We start from the raw sequence: 19150 nt of genomic DNA, 5'->3' as shown, positions 1-19150 counted from the left end.
CATGGAAGTTGGCTTGTAGGGATATCAATCATATTGGTCATAACTTAGTTAAAGGAAGTACATGGAAGTTGGCTTATATGAAGTAGATGGAAGTTGGCTTATAGGGATATCAATCATATTGGTCATAACTTAGTTAAAGGAAGTACATGGAAGTTGGCTTATATGGAAGCACATGGAAGTTGGCTTATAGGGATATCAATCATATTAGTCAAACTTAGTTAAAGGAATGAATTTGTATGCAATCACATAAAAGGCAATTACATATTCGCATTAAATCAAATAAAGTATTTAGCAAATAATTAGCATACATTCATGGCAGTTTGTATGAAACAGTAGATATTCATGACACTATTTATCAAATATTTAGCATACATTCAGAGGTATTAAATAATATTTGGCAATTTTTCAATTAAAATCAAACTGTGAGTTTTACGGGTCAGGTGATTCATAAAGTATGTTGAGTAGTTTACGGATCACTTGATCCGTAAAGCTCCTAGCGATTTCTGATAGCGGTTTTCGCCATCGCCGGCAACACTGGACCAAAGAAGGTAAGGTTCACGGTGCTTACCTCGACGGTGGACGCGCTAACCTCCTCGACGACCGTTGCTCTTCGTGGGAGCTTCCTCGCAGCACCACCGCAACAATGACGACAACCTCCTCAACGAAGAGGAAGAAGAGGCACAAAGAAGACGTGCAAAGAATGAAGAAGAAGACGCACAAAGAATGAAGAAGAAGCAGGAAGAAGAAGAGTTGATCCGAAAGAAGAAGAAGCAGAAGTGCAAACACGAGGAGAGAGAGAGGTTTCGTTTTTTTTTTTTAAATTAGTGACAGGCATTATGGCCTTTTCACAACAATTGCTGGGTGCACCAGCAAAACTGCTGCGTGCACCTAGCAGCACTCAAAACCTAGGAGTCAACCTGACCCATCACATGTTTGGGCCGATCCAAGTGAGGTTGATAAAAATGAACCCACTTTGGTAATAATAAAAAATTGATCAACCCACTTAGAACCTAAGCCACCCCATGTTGACCATGTGTTGAGCCCAGTTAACCCACTTTGCTTTATCCTAATATTTTGTTTGTGTCATGATTTAATTATCAATAAGAACTTGAATTGTTTTTATTTTTGTGACATTATTTTAATGCAATAGTTTGTTTTTCATATTTCCATGTTTTGTTATATTATTTCCTGTTATATATGTTTTTTAATAAAAAATATTTTTTATTTTTTTTAATTTTAAGTGGACCAACCTTCGAGTTATCTTTTATAAGTTTACCAAAAAGTAAGTTGGATTAGAATGGTCCATCATTTTAATAATTCTATTTTTTATTATTTAAAGAAAAAAATGATCACAGTCAAGTTTTAATGTTTAAACAAATTCATAAAAATGGTAAAATGAACCTAATAAAAAACAAAAAAATGGCTGAAAATTTTAAAAAATGAGCATAAAGCCATTTTGGAGGGAAACAATTCAAAACTAAAATCAAAACAAGGACGCACAAAAAATAACAAAACTGGAGGACAAACACTTCACACAAAATTCACCAGAAGAAAAAGACACCTCGTGTCTTATTTATTGAAATTGTCCCGCCTTTTCAAATTTGAAACTGTCAAACAAAATAAAGTATATATTTTTAAAAATTTATATCTATAACCTATAACAATAATAAATAAAATAATAATATAATATAATGTTTTAGTTGTCTCTAGTAGCCTCTACATGTAATAACTCTATTTATTGTATCAATTTGTTTTATATTAAAATGATTGCTTATGACGAGGTTTGGGCCAAGGATTGACATTTATTTTAGTTTCCCTCGTTGATTCCACAACCAGCTGGGCATCAAGAAAACCCAGCCAACAACCACAACCAAACAGGGTGGATAGGGATGTCGCAGCAGGGCACAGGTTCAGTGGTGGATTTCGACCTCCCCGACGAGATTCTGTCGGTGATACCAACGGACCCATACCAGCAGCTGGATCTGGCTCGCAAGATAACCTCCATGGCCATTGCCTCCCGTGTCTCTTCTCTCGAATCCGATGCATCTCGCCTCCGCCAGAAGCTTCTCGAAAAGGACCGAATCATCCTCGACCTCGAAGACCGCCTCTCCTCCCTCACCCGCGCTTCCCACCAATCCGACTCCACCCTCAACACCGCCCTCAACGAAAACGTTCGCTTCTTATCACTTCTCATTTTTATTCTTCTTTCAAGTTAAGTTTGTAGAGATTAGTGAAAGCTTCAGAGACGAAAAGAGAGGAGAGGAGTGTCAGTAATATTCATTGTACAGCAAATATAAGATGGTTGGAAGAGAGGATGACTGAGAAGCTTGGCATTTGCATAATTGCTTGCGGAAAATTTGAGATTTTGAATGTTTTACACAAGTCAATAAGATAATGTTATTATACTTGATGGTGGGTGATTTTTTTTTTTTTTTTTTGTAGATAAAGCTTACGAAGGAGAGGGATCAATTGGCAGCAACAGTGAAGAAGCTAAGTCGAGACTTCGCCAAGGTGACTATTTATTTCATTTCTGTATTATGACTTGCTTTTTATTTATTTGTTGAGTGTATATCCGGTCTGTTTATGACTCCATGCTCTTCAGAAATTTTCGGCTGCTGCCATTGTTTGTGCTAGAACTATGCTCAGTTTCCTATCCCTTCCTATGTTTTACATTTTTGCAAGACAGTGAAATGTTATTGATCATTTGTTTCAAGTTATCAATTATGAAGATAGTCAAGCAATATTAACTTCTTGGGGGTGATTTTTTCTGCCCAAACATTTGTTTCCAATTCTATCATTGTGCGGTGTATGCTTGAAAATAATTCGTTACTACTCTTGGGTTGTATTGAAGTTTGTTTTGTTTTGTGTAAAAATGTTTCTTTACATTGGAAAATCTCATGACCCCTGCTAAGCCATGATTTCAGGCGAAGAATTCATATCCCTAAGTTCCTGACTGCTTCAGATTATACTGATATAGCCAAAGTAAATTATACCAAATTACCAATGTCAGAAGACATGGCTATGCAATTGTCTGTTTCTAGCAGGAAATTGTAATTTACAAACTAACACTATAACATATAACCATGAAAAAGGTGCAAAGCCAAGCAAATAATTACATTTGTCGAGAAGTTCTGAATGTGGCCATAACCAGCAGCCTCCTTATGTTGGCAACTGCACTAGTTATGGCTTGTAAAACAACTAGTTTTCCTAGAAATGGCTTTGTTTGTTATATTTTTAAGGAAAGATATCTGCAAGTGAATGGGAGATCCCTAGATTTCCTTTAGGATTTGGTGAAAGCTATTCATGTAGTTAAAAAAATATTTGATATTAATATCAATAAATCATGTTGTATTCAACAAAACCAAACTAGGGATGATAGAAGTATCATAATCATAATAGTGAGAACGAATGGTTTTTTTATTGAATGAAACTAGGGAGAAGCCCCTAATTGCAGATATTGCTTCTATATCCAGATATTTCGAGAGGTCTGGGATCCACTCCTTGCACTGCTTTCTCAATCATAAAAGTCCCTAATTGCAGATCTGAGGGTCTGCACTTCTCAATGCCCAAAGCCCCCAATTCTGTCAAATTTGGACAAGAAATCTCTCTCTCCACCTCCCTTCCCCTCTTATTTATAGGCAAACATGCCTTATTTCTTCAGTCAATTGTCCTAATCAATAGAAAGTTTTCTTACGGTTTTGGTCCCTATAAAATTTTGTTTTACGACTTTAGTTGTTATAAAATTGTAAAGTTTTTTGTTAGATATTAAGTTACTTTTATCTTTGACAGAACATAGTAGTCAATGCTGCCATCGCGGCATGGAGCGGCCAACCCCTAAAGTGGGATAGCGGATAGTGGGATGGCCATTATTCTAATTTTTTTTTATAGATGTTCAATATTATATATAAGCATTCAAAAACAGAAACATAACTCATAATTCATGTACTAATCATCATTAATAATAAAAACTCATTGTACTTAAAAATTAAAAATTAAATATTTTTGCTGAAAAAAAAACAAAAAAAAAACCTTAAAAATTAAAACCAAACATAGTACTTAAACATAAAGTAGACAGATGCAAGTTTCTAAATAATAATAAGAATTCGGAAATTCAGAATCTTCAATCTTCATCCTCTTCAAGATCTTCATCCTCTTCAAGATCTTCATCATTTTTTTGTAATTCTCCTTCATTCTCACTAGCATTAGAAATGTACTCTTCCTCCCCTTCATCTTCATTCTCTTCTTCCACTTGTGCCACCTTTTTTCCTTTTTCATTTGCATCATTTACCTTCTTCATTTGTGTTTGTCTCCTGGTGTATTTCAAAGGTTCACCAACCCCATTTGCAATATCAACATCTAACCAACTCAAACTTCCTCTTCAAAAACAAAGTCATTTTCTTCTTCTTCCAACTCTCCCAATAACCACTCATTGCTTTCATCAATGTCATTTAAAGCAATGAGATCAATCGCATCATGAGAATTAAAACCAAGTCTTAGCTTTTGGTGCTCAAGCCTACTTCTCTTCTTTGAGTGAATCTATAATAATTTGAAAAAATGAATGTTAGTTTCAATTTTAGCTCCCAATGTTTCATAATCAAATAAATCAATCATTAACTTACATGCTCAAAGGTACTCCAATTATGCTCACATCTCGATGAGCTACAAGTCAAACTTAGGATTTTAATGGCAATGATTTGCATGTGTGGTGTTTTTCCTCCATGGTTTCCTCCCCTCAACTGTAAATTATGCATTAGTATTTACATGAATCAGAAATTAAATAATGATTCAAATTTATAAGTGAACTTTCCCACTTACCAGGAGACAAAGTCCTTGCTTTTATTGCTGTAGTCATACCAAACCTGTATCCACCCCTCTTATAGATTAACAACTCTTTGTGAACTGCAACTTCAAACTCATCATCTTCACTAAGCTTGACAATACATTTGTTGAGGCCATCTTCCATTTCAACATCTTTGTCAATGTTTGAATTGGTGTAATAGAACCTAGGATTTAGATAATAACCCGTCATATGCAAAGGGTGGTAAAGTTGGCAATCCCATCTGTGATGAATGATGGCAAAGATATTCTTATACTTCTCTTTATTATCATTGAAAGCTCTTTGAATTGTCTCCTTGGCCCTATCCATTGCCTCATAAATGAAACTCATTGTAAGTTTTTTTTTTTTCGTTATCCACCAACCTCAATACACTTACAAGAGGCCCCATAGTCTTCAAAGTGAAGGCAACATCAAACTGGAACGATGCCATGAGAACAACATTTGTTGCTTTCTTTCCCTTAGGTTCCTTAGCTGCCTTTGACTTCATCCATTCTTCTGAAGTAAACATCCTTCTTAGATTGACCCTTTGCTTATGATCTTTGCAAAGTTAAGAAGGTGGTAGTAAATCTTGTAACTCCAGTCCTCACCAATTCGATCTTGTTAGTGAGTTTCCTCATGGTGTTCAAAGCCAATGTATGGTTGTAAATGTAGCTTACAGCTTGATGCCTCTTTGTATAACTCTTTTAACCTTTGGGATCTTTCCAATATTCTCTAACATCAAGTCAAGACAATGTGCAACACATGGAGTCTAAAATAATTTTGGTCTTGTCACTTCTAAAATTTTACCTATATAGACCAGAATCAAGAAACTTTATGAGCAAAGTAACAATCAAAAGTTATAACTATAAAATTAAAAGCTTCATTGACAATGATTGAATTCTTACCTACCAATTTATAGTTACCTCCATTGTCGGTCACCGCTTGAATCGCATTCTTTTCTCCAATCTTCTTACCAAAGCCATTCAAAAGATCAAAAGATCTTGTCATTGGTCTTCATAAATTCAGAAGCACACTCTTCACAAATTTTGTTCCCAAGGAACAATTTATCAAAAAGTTAATCAAAGTCCTATTCTTCCTATCAGTCCAACCATCTGACATAATTGAGCATCCATATTTTATTCGCTCCTCCGCATGAACTTGCAATAAGCCCTTCCTGTAATCCAACTCCTTTTTAAGGAGTGTAACTCTCAACTCATGATAGTTTGGAGGCTTTAAATGAGCACCATAGGATCCAGTAGCATCAATCATCAACTTGAAACTTTTTGATCTAGCAACATTGAATGATATTCCATTCCTAAAAAAGAAACAGGAAATGTATTGAATTGCCGTATCTCTTGACATCTTGTCATAAGGATCTTTCAAACTTGTCATAAGGATCTTTCAAACTTGTTTGTCTCATGGCTTTTCCTAATTTGACATTTTCTTCAGGTTTTTTGGAGAAAAATAATCAAGAGCTCCTCTGTTATTTGTGGTCCTCTTCTTGGCAGCAACTGAAGAGCCTTCACTTTATGATATTGGAGGCTTTTTTCCACTTTTTCTAAGTCTTGCAATCTCGTGGATGCTAACTTCCTCTTCTTCATTTTCTTCTTGTGTGGACTCCATGGCCTCAATATCAGCTTTTTTCTTGTCAAAAGCTGTCTGCATTTCTAATTTAACATCCTCTGGTACTTTTCTACAAGAATTAGCATCTCTTATAATGTTGAGTTGATGTTTTTTGGCTCTAGTAATTCCTCCGGTAGATGTTTTATGACCAAAATCATAGGTAACACTTCCTATTATTTTTATCCTTCAAGCTGTTCCACTTCCAAAAAATATCAACCTTATCACCCGTAGGCTTGAACATTCCAGTTGAAGACCCCATTGTGTAGGTATCTTTTTTTTTGTTGATCATTAGAAGCCATGGCAGTGGCACTATGCACAGTAAAACACCCAAATGAGAAGAAAAAAAGAATAAGAGAATAATGAGAGCAAGGAGGCAAGCAATAAAAGGAAAGAATGAGAGAAGAAAAAAAATAAAAAAAGAAAAGAAAAGAAAGAAACATAGGATCAAAGAGAACGGAGAATCTACAAGCAAAGAACATAAAGGTGCGTCTGAGATTGAATGAAAGAAACGAACAAAGGAGGGAGGATGACGGTCGCCGGTTGCCAGAGAAGGAACAGAGAGGTGTGCTTGACGCTGTAGAAGGAATAGAGTGTGCCGTTTCTCCTAGGGTTCTCACTTCTCTGAGTTGTTCTCTTGAGTCTGGTTTCGATTTTAGAAGGGACCCAAACAAAACAAAACGATTTTACCCAAAATAACTCTCACTAATGATGTAATAATGAGGGCATTTTTGAATTTTCGTTCAAAACTAGGATTGTGGTGGGACAATCACAACAAAACCCATGATTGCGCTGTCCCGCTTTGCCGCAATTGTAAGCACGATGACCTCTCCTTCATTCCACCCAGTGACAGGGGTCTTCGCCGTAGGGGCTGCTCCGCTCCGGCGTGATAGCGGGCGCTATAGCGGGCATTTTTTTGTATTCTGAAAAGCCTAAGTATATATATATATATAAATCCTAGTTAGAACCTAGACAATATGCAACTGAGTATAGAACTTAGACACTTAAACAATGTAATATATATTCCAACATGGTATCATAGTGGGTTTGATCCTGCTCCCGCTCTGTTGTCTCTAGTCAAGTCTGCCAAATGTCTGTTGCAGGCTACCGTTCACAGCTGTTTGCCGCTGGCCACCTTTTTCTGGCGAGCAAACTGTTCTTCTCTGGTGAGCCATATTCTGCTATGCAGCAGCTGTCATTTCCAGCACCACTGGACTCGTCTTGTCATTGCCGATTGTCCACCTTTCTTTGGCACCATCAAGCTGCACGACACCGGCTCTTTTTTCGGTCACCTCTTTCTTTTTTTTTTTTCAGATCTATGTCTCTCCAGTGTGATTAAGTAGCACCCACTGCAACCATTGTGCTCATCTCTCTCTTGCAAGTCCGACCATCTAGTTAGTCACCACAAAGAACAATAAAACTCTTGTGCAATTTGAGAGACCTAAAGTTCCAACCAATTTCCCCCTACCGCCTTCTTCCACTCTTGACCCCTTGCATATATTCTCTCTCCCTACCCACAATCCCATGCCTACTACTCCCACTACTGCTCCTATTAAGTTACTTTTGACTCTCACTCTTAGGATCTGGTGCATCATTCCCATTAAAACTCTCATCAACTGCGGTTCCTTTCTTGGGCCATCTCACATAAACATTAGTGATTTTGGGCCCTGGGTTTTGCATCATAAAGTCCCAAAGTTGATAATAGGGGTTCAAAACATACCAATTGACGTTATTGAGATTCAAAGAAAGAGAAAACATTGTGTTTAAATGAGACTCGTTAACATGAAATTGGATAAATGTGTAGCATATATCAATCTCTAAGGTAAGGAGTGTGATTTTCATAACAAAAGGAAGAAAAGTGTAATATAAGTAGCGTTTAGTAGTGGAGATTTTAATTTATCTTTATTTTTATTCACTAATAGGTTTAATATATCTTTTTCTTTACTTCATGATTTCAAACTCCCACAACAATTGGTGTGTGCAAGTGTGTTTCTATGTATTAAATTTGCCTTTTTTCTTAAATTCCTTTTTACTGCATGCATATTTTTCAATGTAAGAGTACATATAATACTGACTTGATGATTAAAATGCTATTTGTTTTTTATTTTTTCCCACACGGTTTTTATGTAGACCTGACATCTTTCCTTTTTTCTATTTTCTAGTTGGAGACATTTAAAAAACAATTGATGCAGTCGCTAACTGATGACAATGCATTGGTAAGACATCAATATATTAACTTAGCTATACTTGCACTTTATTTTGTTTCAGAAAATGACCTGTATTATTATTCTCCTAAACAAGAGTTGGTTCTCCTTTATTCTTTTTCTTTGCTCTTGTTACAGCATGCTGAAACTACAGATATTGGAACCTGTGACCAATCAGTTCCAAAGGCATATCCTGATAAGGGTACTCCCCTGTCCATACCTCATTGACTATTTTATTATCAATTTTGCACGTATCCCTTCCTAGTGATGTGAAATTTCATAAGTGTTTGTTGGAAGTTTTTATATGCGTTTCTTTTATGTATTGCTTGCAGATGATGATCGAAGTGGCAATATGGCACATCATTCATACAATGGCCCTGCAGATGTGGGTAAAACAAATGACGAAGGTAGATGGATTTTCCAGACATATCATTGATTGCAAATCATGCTACTATTGTTTAATTATCAGAATTGAACAAATTTTTTTTTATATAAGTAGTATCATGTCTAAGAAATTATGTAAAAGAAGTAAACTTCAATACTCAATATTTAGGATTTGGAAAGGTTATAGAGAAAATTGAAATTATATTATTTAATGAAACCAAAAATGGGGAAACAAGCTATTGTACTGGAAAATAAATAGTTTGGACTTTTCTATCTAAAACAATTGGATTTAACTGGAAAAATGTTTAAAAAATGGGTTCAATAAAAGTATAGTGGGAACTATCAATAATAAGGAAAAATGGGCTTGCAGGTGTTATAAATTTAATATGACGTGTGTGATAATACCCTTTTGTTCTTTGTCATTTTTGCTCCTATAGCTTCCAGGTATTCAGGGCAAAGGTTTTCTTTGACCCCATATATCACACCACGTCTTACACCGACGGGAACTCCAAAGGTGATTTCAACGGCTGGGTCTCCTAGAGGATATTCTGCAGCTGTATCACCCAAGAAAACTTCTGGTTTTACCTCTCCTACAAAACTTCCATATGATGGGCGCACATCTCTCTCTTCATGGTATTCATCTAGTCAGCAGTCATCAGCAGCAAACTCCCCACCACGGGGACGATCGCTTCCAGGTTTTAATGATTTATTTTTAATCTAATCTTTTTTCCCATCTTACTAATATTGGTCCTTGAAGTTTGTCATGTTCGTTTGCTCCTTAGCCTTTTCACTTCAGTTCTTGATTGGAATGTTATCTATCTAATGCTGCTGGTTAGGGCATTGTTCCTTATGAAGCGTAAGAAAGGGCTAGTGCCTCTTTAATGTGTTTCATTATTACAATATTCTCAGTTGTTTACCCCTCATGTAAAAAATTGTTTAGGTCGAACTCCAAAGATTGATGGAAAGGAGTTTTTTCGTCAGGCCAGGTGACTTTGTTTCTCCGTGCCATAGTAAAGTGTGACTTACTACTTAAATTTATTTAAGAAACTGAGTGAGTTGATCAAATGCGTCACTTTTTCAGGAGTCGCCTTTCATATGAGCAGTTCAGTGCATTTCTTGCCAACATAAAGGAATTAAATGCTCAGAAGCAAACACGGGAGGTAAATCAATATTGAATATTTATAGTGTTGGATTTGGAACTGAAGCTATTTCCAAGTAGCTAATAATTGCTCCACTTTTTCTGTGTTCTTTTAGGAAACTTTAAGAAAAGCAGATGAGATATTTGGGTCAGATAACAAAGATCTGTACTTATCTTTTCAAGGATTGCTTAACCGTAATGCACGCTAGTACTGAAAGCAGCATTGCTGAGTATTGTATGAGTTGGTATGTAAAATGCCGGTTATCATTTCTGTCCTTGTTTTTCTGTCACTGTGTTTGTGCATTTTTTTTTTTGAAATGTGGATGAAGTTGCACCCAGTGTTTTGAGAACCAGACCAGTCATTAACTCAATTGAGGTATTGAATTAATGGGCCACTAGTTCAACTAGGGGATCACTGCATGAACTGGTTTACATTAAAAATATGAATGATATAAATTATAGGTTTAATTACTCGTTTATTTTTTAGTCCCTATACATAACAGTTTTAATTCATTTTAGTCCCTATGGTCATTGGAACTGAAAGTGATTAATAATAGTATGTATAAGGACTAAAATGGATGACTTTAAGTATAAAAAAGATTAAGTTTGAACAACTATAAGGATTAAATGAGTAATTAAACCTAAATTATATTCATCATATGCTCTTTTGTGTAGTGGTTAAATCCATTTTAAGCAACCAAGAAACCTGCCTTCAAATTTGTGGAAATAATATTTTTTTTGGACTTTGATTTTCATTTAGCATTTAGCATCGCGTATATTTGCTAAACTTTCATGACTCCCTCCCATTACTATGTTGCAAATTTCAATCCCTTGGAGAACATGAGAGATGACATTAGACAAGCATTGTTTTAATACATGAATTAATCCCTGGCCATATAGAAGATTGAACAAAGGATGAGAGATGAATATCAGAATGAATAAAAAACATGCTCTAGTAAGAGCAGTCCATTGAAGCTTTTGAAACAAAATCCTAGGCTAGCTTAACCATTGTTGCTTGATTAATGATGTGTAGAGGCCCGATGCCAAGACCACCCTTTGAAACTGGGGATCAATAGGTCTCCCATGGAGCAGTAACTAACTTCCTCTTGTGAGTCTTGTCTACATCACTTTTTTCAGTATAGCCTGCAATCTCTAAGATGGTCTTGGGCCGCCAATATTCTTGGGTTAGCTCACCACAAGTGAACCCTATAGGAGTACCAAGGGCACCCACAATCTCTAGGAGGGTCTTGGGCCACCAATATTCTTGGGGTAGGTCACATAAGTGAGCCCAACATTGAGAATGGGTGAGTTTCTGCTTGTTGGGATTAAAATCAAGAGTCCATTTATATAAGTGGAGGAGCCTGGGCTAAACGTTCCAAGCTCCAACAGTCCAAATGCTATGCAAATCATCTGTTGAGGCGAAACTGAATTCATAGAATCCTTGTCCTGAGGTGTCATGCACCAATCACCCAGAGGCTTCCAAAGTTTCGTTAACTTTGCATGCAAGTCTTGATAATGAAAAGGCTGATCTCCTTTGGCCAGGATGAAGTGGCCATGCAGATTATTCTTCCAGTTTTTCGACCCTAATTTGTACTCTTCTTTCGAGATAGTAATGGAAAAAGGCATGTCCTTTTTTGCATGGTCGTGGCAACGGACTCACATGGACATCAATAGGGTTATTCAACACATGATTGAAGGATTGATCTTGAACAGTAGGAGTCTTCGAGGGTGAGACCTCCGAGAAGGCCTAGAAACCCTATGGATAGATAGCTTCCATGACAATGGCACTAAGTGCAATAGATGGAAGAAACCTTAGCAAAGCCGCCATCAACCAAAGCAAAGATACAATTCTGAATTTTGTTCGTGATAGCTTTTATAGGTGTTAGATTAATATATGTTTTGTCTTTTACATGTACCTTTGTGTTATTATTTTATGTCTGTACTACTTTTTTCTCTTTTCACTTGTTGTAACTGTTTGATTAGGGGGTTGCAATCTACACCCTTTTGTCTCATGTACTTGTTGACCTTTGGTCTTATTATATATGTATGGGAAGTTTCAACTGAGTGATGAGACACTTAAGCTTTATTATCAAATCTGTTTCTGAACATGGTATCAGAGTGCGTCAATCTTACTTTACCCATTGTCTGTTGTTGCCAGTTGTCTCTAGCCACCGTTGACCATTGCCATTTTTTTCTAATGATCATTGGATCTGGTGTGCCTCACCAAGTGCGGCCTAACCTAGAAGGTTTCGAAGTCCAAAACCCTATAACGTGCCCACATGTGTCGTTCTGTGACTCTGCCAGGCGTGTGCTGCTAATGCGTCAGTCTCCGGAACTCAGGCACAACACCACGGTTTGAGTCATCAACCTGTTTTGGTTCAATTTTAGTTTTTAGATTGTCATTTCGTTGTTTAGAAAGTGGGTTTGGTTTTTTGTGCTTGTACAATAGCTGTTTGGCTGTGAAGTTGGGTTTCAAGAGCTCAGTTGTTTAAGTTTTCTTCAAATATAACTATCACATGAACATCTAAGCTAAGATTTTCTACCGAGGAATATCAAGAATATTTGAGGTTGAAATCCAGCATCCAAGCTCAATTATGTTTAGTACCAAGTATTTCAACAACTTGTATTTCCCAATTATTGGACAGTCAAGGTCCATGGGTAATTGATTCAGGTGCTTCAGATCATATATTTGGTAATGCTTCTTTGTTTAGTTCAATGTCTTTCCCAAAGTTTCCTCATCTTATAACCTTAGCCAATGTTGCTAAGGTAGCTTCTAAAGGTGTTGGTCAAATTTCAGTGTCTCCTATAAACTTGGAATTTATTCTTTGTTCCTAATTGTCCCTTTAATTTGATCTCTTTAAGTCAGTTAACAAAGTCTTTAAATTGTTCTGTAACATTCTATGTTGATTCATTTATTATACAAGAACGTGGTATGGGTCAAACAATTGGAGTGGGACATGAATCAAGAGGACTTTATTACCACCTAGAAACCAATTCTTCTATGTCCTATTTAGCAGCCCCATCTCCCAAACTCATTCGTGATTGTTTAGGTCATCCAAATTTGTCAAAATTGAAGAAAATGATTCCTGGTCTTAGTAAACTACAAAGATTAGAATGTGAGTCATGTCAATTAAGCAAACATGTTAGGTCTTCTTTTCCAAATTTTCCTTTTTCCACCATTCTTTTAGATATTTGGGGTCCAAGTCATGTTACCTCTTTTGGGTTCAAATATTGTCACCTTATTGATGAGCATTCTAGATGTACTTGGGTGTATTTAATGAAGGATAGATCTAAACTTTTATCTATTTTTACATCCTTCTTCTATGTAATCAAAAATCAATTTAGAAAGGTTACTAAAGTTTTTTGGAGTGTAATGCCAAAGAATATCTCTTTTTTTGCCCTTTTTTTTTTATCCTCACAGGGCATTTTGCATCAATCTCCTTGTCCCTATGCACCACAACAAAATAGAATGGTAGAAAGGAAAAATAAACATTTGGTTGAGATTGCACGCACCTTATTGCTCAATGCAAATCTTCCTATTCATTATTGGGGTTATGCAGTTCTCATTGTTAGCTTTCTCATAAATAGAATGCCATCTTTGACACTTGATAATAAGATTTGTCTTTCCATTATCTCTCTAAATGAACCCTTATATCATGTGTCTTCTCGTGTTTGGTTGTACTTGTTTTGTCTATGATGTCTTTTCGTGGTTGGACAAGCTTTCTGCAAGGGCAATAAATGTGTTTTCCTTGGGTGCTCTCATCTTTAGAAATGGTATCGATGTTATTCTCCAATCACTAAGAGGTTATGCATGTATGCTGATGTTACCTTTGAAGAAACCCTTTACTTCTCATCTTCCATGCAAGATTCCAATTCTATACAATAGGTATTACCTATCCCATCCTTCAGTCCAATAGTGTCTCCTACTTATGAGACTCCCAACCAAGAAGAAAATCAAAACCATTCTCCTTCAGTCCATCTACTCAATCATTCTTTAACTGAAATTCAATCTCTTCTCATCACATCTCAACAAAGAACATAAGGAAATGATACATTACTTGATTCATGTTCTTCTCCATTAGTCACACCTACAACGAATACTCATGATGAAACTCTTGGAAAAGGTATTCAGTCTACTCAAATCCTTATCCCATTTATTTGAGTTATTGTCTTTTGTCTTCATCATATGTCTCCTTTGTATCTTCTATGTCTTCTATTGCTATTCCCAAAAATGTCCATGAAACACTTAATCACCTTGGATGGTGACAAGTCATGATTGTTGAAATGTAGGCTCTTGAAAATAGTGGCACATGGGAGCTAGTTCCTCTTCCCTAATGGTGAGGTTGATCGTCTTAAAACAAGATTAGTGGCCAAAGGATACATTCAGATATATGATCTTGATTACAGTGACACATTTTCTCCTATGGCCAAAATTACCACTGTGCGTCTCTTTTTTGCCATGCCTGCCATTTGCCATTGGCCTCTACATTAGTTGGATATTAAAAATGCTTTTCTTCATGGTGATTTGAATGAGAAGATTTACATGGAGCAACCTCTCTTGGGTTTGTTGCTCAAGGGGAGTCTGATTTAATTTGGAAAATTTAGTCTCATTGTGGAGACTTTTGGGTTGAAACGTAGTGAAGCAGATCATTCAGTTTTTTTATTGTCATACATCTCTTGGGAAGTGTCACTACCTTGTGGACTATGTGGATGACATAGTTATCACATGGAATGTTGTTGCTAAAATCTTCCAGTTGAAAGAGTACTTGTACAATCATTTTCAAACTAGACCTTGGGTCTCTTAAATACTTTCTTGGTATTGGGGTAGCTTAATCAAAGGAAGGCATTGTGGTCTCACAAAGGAAGTATGCTGTTGATATTTTAGAAATAAGCATGACTAATTGTAGACCCATTGATAGTCCTATGGACCCAAATCAAAAGTTAATGGCATGCCAAGGTGAACCAAACTCAGATCCAAAAAGATAAAGAATGGTTGGAAAGTTTGCTTATCTCATAATTACAAGGGCTGACATCTCTTTTGCAGTTAGTGTGGTTAGTCAATTCATGCAGGCTCCTCATGTTAATCACTGGAAGGTTGTGATTCGCATTCTTAGGTATATTAAAAAGGCTCTAAAACTAGGATTGTTATAGGAGGATAAAGGAAATATCCAAATATTTGGGTATTGTTATGTTGAAACGGTTGGATGTCTCATTGACAGAAGGTCCATTATTGGATATTGTTTATCCATTGGAGGCAACATTATTTCTTGGAAGAGCAAGAAACAAAACATTGTTGCTCGATCTAGTGCAAAAGCAGAATATAGAGTTATGACCACAACCACTTGTGAACTAATATCGATCAAACAATTTCTTTAACAATTAAAGTTTTGTGAAGTTTAGCCAATGAAGTTGTATTGTGATAATCAAGTAGCTCTTCGTATTGCCTCTAATCTAGTGTTTCATGAGGACTAAACATATAGAGATTGACTATAATTTTGTGAGAGATAAGTTATTGTCCAAGGAGATTAGTATAGGGTTTGTCAGCTTAAATGATCAACTTGCAGATATTTTGACTAAATCCTTGGGGGGCATCAATTCAATTTATATGTTCCAAGCTTGGGGCATTCAATTTATATGCTCTACCTTGAGGGGGAGTGTTAGCTTAATATATATGATCGAACTAGTGGTTTACTAATTGATCTGCATGATCTGGTCTGTATTAAAAAAATTTAAAATTTTATACATGTCTTAAACATTCCAAAAAAATCTCTTCACAAATATTTAATAAAATTTCACAAGTTCAATCTATTGACATTCAACTTTGAGGTTCTAAACTAAAAAAACAAGTTCTAAACAAATAACAAACTATGAACAAATCAAATTATTTGAATTTTCTTCTTTTATTTTGTCTTGGTATTTGTAAAGTTGACGTATGTTTCCACAAAATATGGATAAATAAAATAGTTTTATTTTTTTTTCTAAATTTTCTAATATAAGACTATTCTTGAAATATATTACTTCATATATTTCTCATTCTTTGTTATGTAATTGAAAAAATTTAAAATTTGTAAAATAAGAAAATTCAAATATATTTAATTAATTTTGTAAATTATGATAATATTAAAAAGATATACCTTCCTCATTTATGTATCTAATTGATTATTTTTCTCATTTATTTTTATAATTAAAGAGAAAAATTACCTAATTGGATTTCTTCATGGTAAAAAAGATACCAAATGGGCCAAGCCTCTCAAAAGATAAATAATATATAGAGAAGAGAAATCCTAAACTCTTAAGTCTTAACATTGCTATAGTCGTCAGGAGGACTTGAAGGGTTTGCTCTCAGTGGAGGCCATGGGAGGTTGCGATGCAAAGTTGATTGATGTTGGTTCTGCATTCAACTGAGTGAGTCCAACAAAGAGACAGAGATAGTCGACTACACTAGTGGAATGATGGTGGTTTGAGGTGGATGACATTGGTGGAGTGATGGTGGTTTGAGGTCGACAATGCTAGTGAAGTTTGGTCCTTGGAGGCCAATTATGATTATATTAGGGACAAAGGTTCATTAAACAAAAGTTTCATGTGAATTTGACAGACAGAGACGATCTCCTTCGTGTTTGGTCATTTTTTTGTATATTAATCAAGATCATTTTTGTTTTTTTTAAATAAAAATTGACCCAAACTAGATCAATGGTTCATTGATCCAATAGGTGAATTGACTCAGTCATAAGCTTTATTATCAAATCCGTTTCTGAACTATAGGAATTGTGTAGGATTGCCTAATTGTCGCTTTTGTTAATTTTGTTCTGGGTTAGGTTTATGCCTCCCATCTTTGTTCTTCTTTTCCTTCATTAATAATATTTGGGATTGTTGCAAACGATCAATAGGTAGCTAAGTGCCAACCTAGTTGGAATCTCATTTTCCTATTGTGATGTTTAGATTTCCTTTGATTGAAAAAAAAAACATTTTACCAAAAAAATAAATTCTTCCAAGGTTGTTAATAAAGAGATGCATTGAGCTATGTAATAGAATTAAATTAAACAAGGAAAAGTATACATTCATTGTCATAATTTTTCATGATTCATTTTGTTGACATTAATTTTCTGCCTCAATTAATGATCAATACTAAGCTCTTGACATAAAAACCTCAATGTTGTCTAATATATACTCTATTTTTTAAGATAATTCAATCGCAATGATTAATTATTTAACTGACTCTTTCAGGTTACTGAGCCAACTTGGGTTTCTTGGACCAATATTGACTTTCTTCTTCGATCCATTGAATCAAAATCAAAAGAAGCACTATTATGAGCCATTGAATTTGGGGTTGTTGTTATGCTCACCTAGCACAATTGCTGGTACATCCAGCAAAACAGTAAAATTCCATCTTTGCCCCTTTGTAGAGCTAATACGGATTGACGAATTCGTAAGTCTCATACAGATTCACCAATACGGATGAGGCATGCTTACGGATTCACCTATCCGTATGGCATCATTTAGGCCTCATATGTAAGCGGAATACGGATTGGTCAATCCGTATTGGGCTTACGGATTGTCAATTTGTATGAGGTTTAAACAATTTTTTGCAATATTTTCTTAATGGCATGCACTTCTAGTTAAAATGGTGAATGAATTTTGCAAGGTTTTGGTTTATTCAACGAGTGTCATGGGAATTTTTTTAAGATGAATGTGGCAACACTCAATCTGATCTGCAAGTAAAAATAATAGTTTGAATGTTATATGACCAATGTAGTTAATGCAAAAAATGTGCTCTATACAAAAAATTAGTTACCTATAATGATATTGGATTATTTTTTATGAGTAAATTTTATCAAGGGAAAAGGAATAATGTAAAAGGGTCTTATGATGATTGGACTAACCACACATGCATTATGTATAGGCTTCCATGATTCGTTCAAAGAATTACAAAACAGGTAAATAACACAATTGGTAATTCATTTCCCCTTTATGTAATAACTTAACATTGTTAAAGGTAAATGCTTTATCTGCAAGGGTATAAATTATCTATACAATATACACAATGACCCCTAATTCATGTGTGTTGTCTCTATTTAATATCACATGAATACAATTAGCAAGATAAATATATGTAGTATATAGTTGGTTTTTTATATTGCAAAAATACAATTAAATGAAATAGAGTCCTTAAAAATAAAGTTGTAATTAAATGAAATGTGTTTTAGGAATGATATAATTAAATAAGAATAAAATTAGTTAGATTTACCTATATTTAAGTTCAAGAAACAAAACTTTTTTTTATTTAAATGAGTCTAGAGGAAGTATTGATTATGTTGTCTTTACTCTATATTAACAAATGGGGTGTTGCTAGGTGCACCAGCTTTATTGCTTGTGCACCCAACATTTGTTGTTAATTCCAAAATTATCCAGCATCGAAGGTATGTGAGTTCGTGGTTGATTCGTATGAGTCATACTCATATGGATCAACATGACCCGTATGACTCATACGGATCAAGTTGATCCATATGACTCATACGGATGATGTTGATCCGTATAACTCATATGAATCAACTTGAGTGAAGGATATTTTCGCCCATTCACTTAAAATGTTGGGTACATCTTGCATCACCCTAACAAATGGAAAGGGAATAAAAGAAACAAGACAATTAGGAACTTACTAAAGAAGTTGAGAGCCAAACAAGGATGTGAAATGGAAACACAACAAACCAATCCTTTTCAAAAGCAATGGAAGTTTGGATGTCGAGAATGAGTAATTATGAAGTTGGTGGAACTTTGGAGTCAAATCTCAACTAATACAAAGACCAGAGAGAAGTCGACAACAAAAAGTCACACACCAGAAACAAAGGGAATTATGAGAAATAGAGAAATCTATACTTAATAAATTTTTAAGCAATTTGCATTTATAGTTTCTCAAAAATAGAAATTTGATTTTTAAAATTTTAAAAATACAAACTATAAATGCGAAAGATGTTTGTCTTTAGGTATTGG

General features: G+C 35.2%; 1 protein-coding gene and 1 long non-coding RNA gene across 8 annotated transcripts; one reads left to right on the top strand and one right to left on the bottom strand.

The window, feature by feature from the left end:
* The first annotated feature begins 1764 nt into the window (after positions 1-1764).
* LOC100790987 (uncharacterized protein At4g15545) lies at positions 1765-17815 on the top strand. 6 transcript variants are annotated; one of them, XR_001385131.3, is made up of 11 exons: positions 1768-2171; positions 2443-2511; positions 8599-8652; positions 8779-8842; positions 8973-9047; positions 9462-9719; positions 9965-10010; positions 10106-10184; positions 10279-10407; positions 12321-12515; positions 17387-17815. XR_001385131.3 is itself a non-coding variant. In XM_003546590.5 (10 exons), the coding sequence occupies exons 1-9, from the start codon at positions 1890-1892 to the stop codon at positions 10369-10371; spliced, it is 1020 nt and encodes a 339-aa protein (XP_003546638.1). In that variant the 5' UTR covers positions 1768-1889; the 3' UTR covers positions 10372-10407; positions 17387-17815. The 6 variants fall into 6 exon arrangements, 3 of the variants coding, with proteins under 3 accessions (XP_040865682.1, XP_040865680.1, XP_003546638.1); XR_005888704.1 differs by lacking the exon at positions 12321-12515 and having other exon boundaries at positions 1766-2171; positions 8599-8842; positions 17387-17592; positions 17663-17815; XR_005888703.1 differs by having other exon boundaries at positions 1766-2171; positions 8599-8842.
* LOC102662469 (uncharacterized) lies at positions 2519-8592 on the bottom strand. 2 transcript variants are annotated; one of them, XR_003264755.2, is made up of 4 exons: positions 5722-8592; positions 4816-5623; positions 4620-4736; positions 2519-4536 (listed from the first exon to the last, which is right to left on the bottom strand). It is a non-coding gene; the product is annotated as an uncharacterized lncRNA (long non-coding RNA). The 2 variants fall into 2 exon arrangements; XR_003264756.2 differs by having other exon boundaries at positions 5726-8592.
* Positions 17816-19150: the final 1335 nt, after the last annotated feature.

Source organism: Glycine max, chromosome 15 (genome assembly GCF_000004515.6).
Source record: "Glycine max cultivar Williams 82 chromosome 15, Glycine_max_v4.0, whole genome shotgun sequence".
NCBI lineage: Eukaryota > Viridiplantae > Streptophyta > Magnoliopsida > Fabales > Fabaceae > Glycine > Glycine max.
This window is presented reverse-complemented; position numbering and strand designations above follow the sequence as displayed.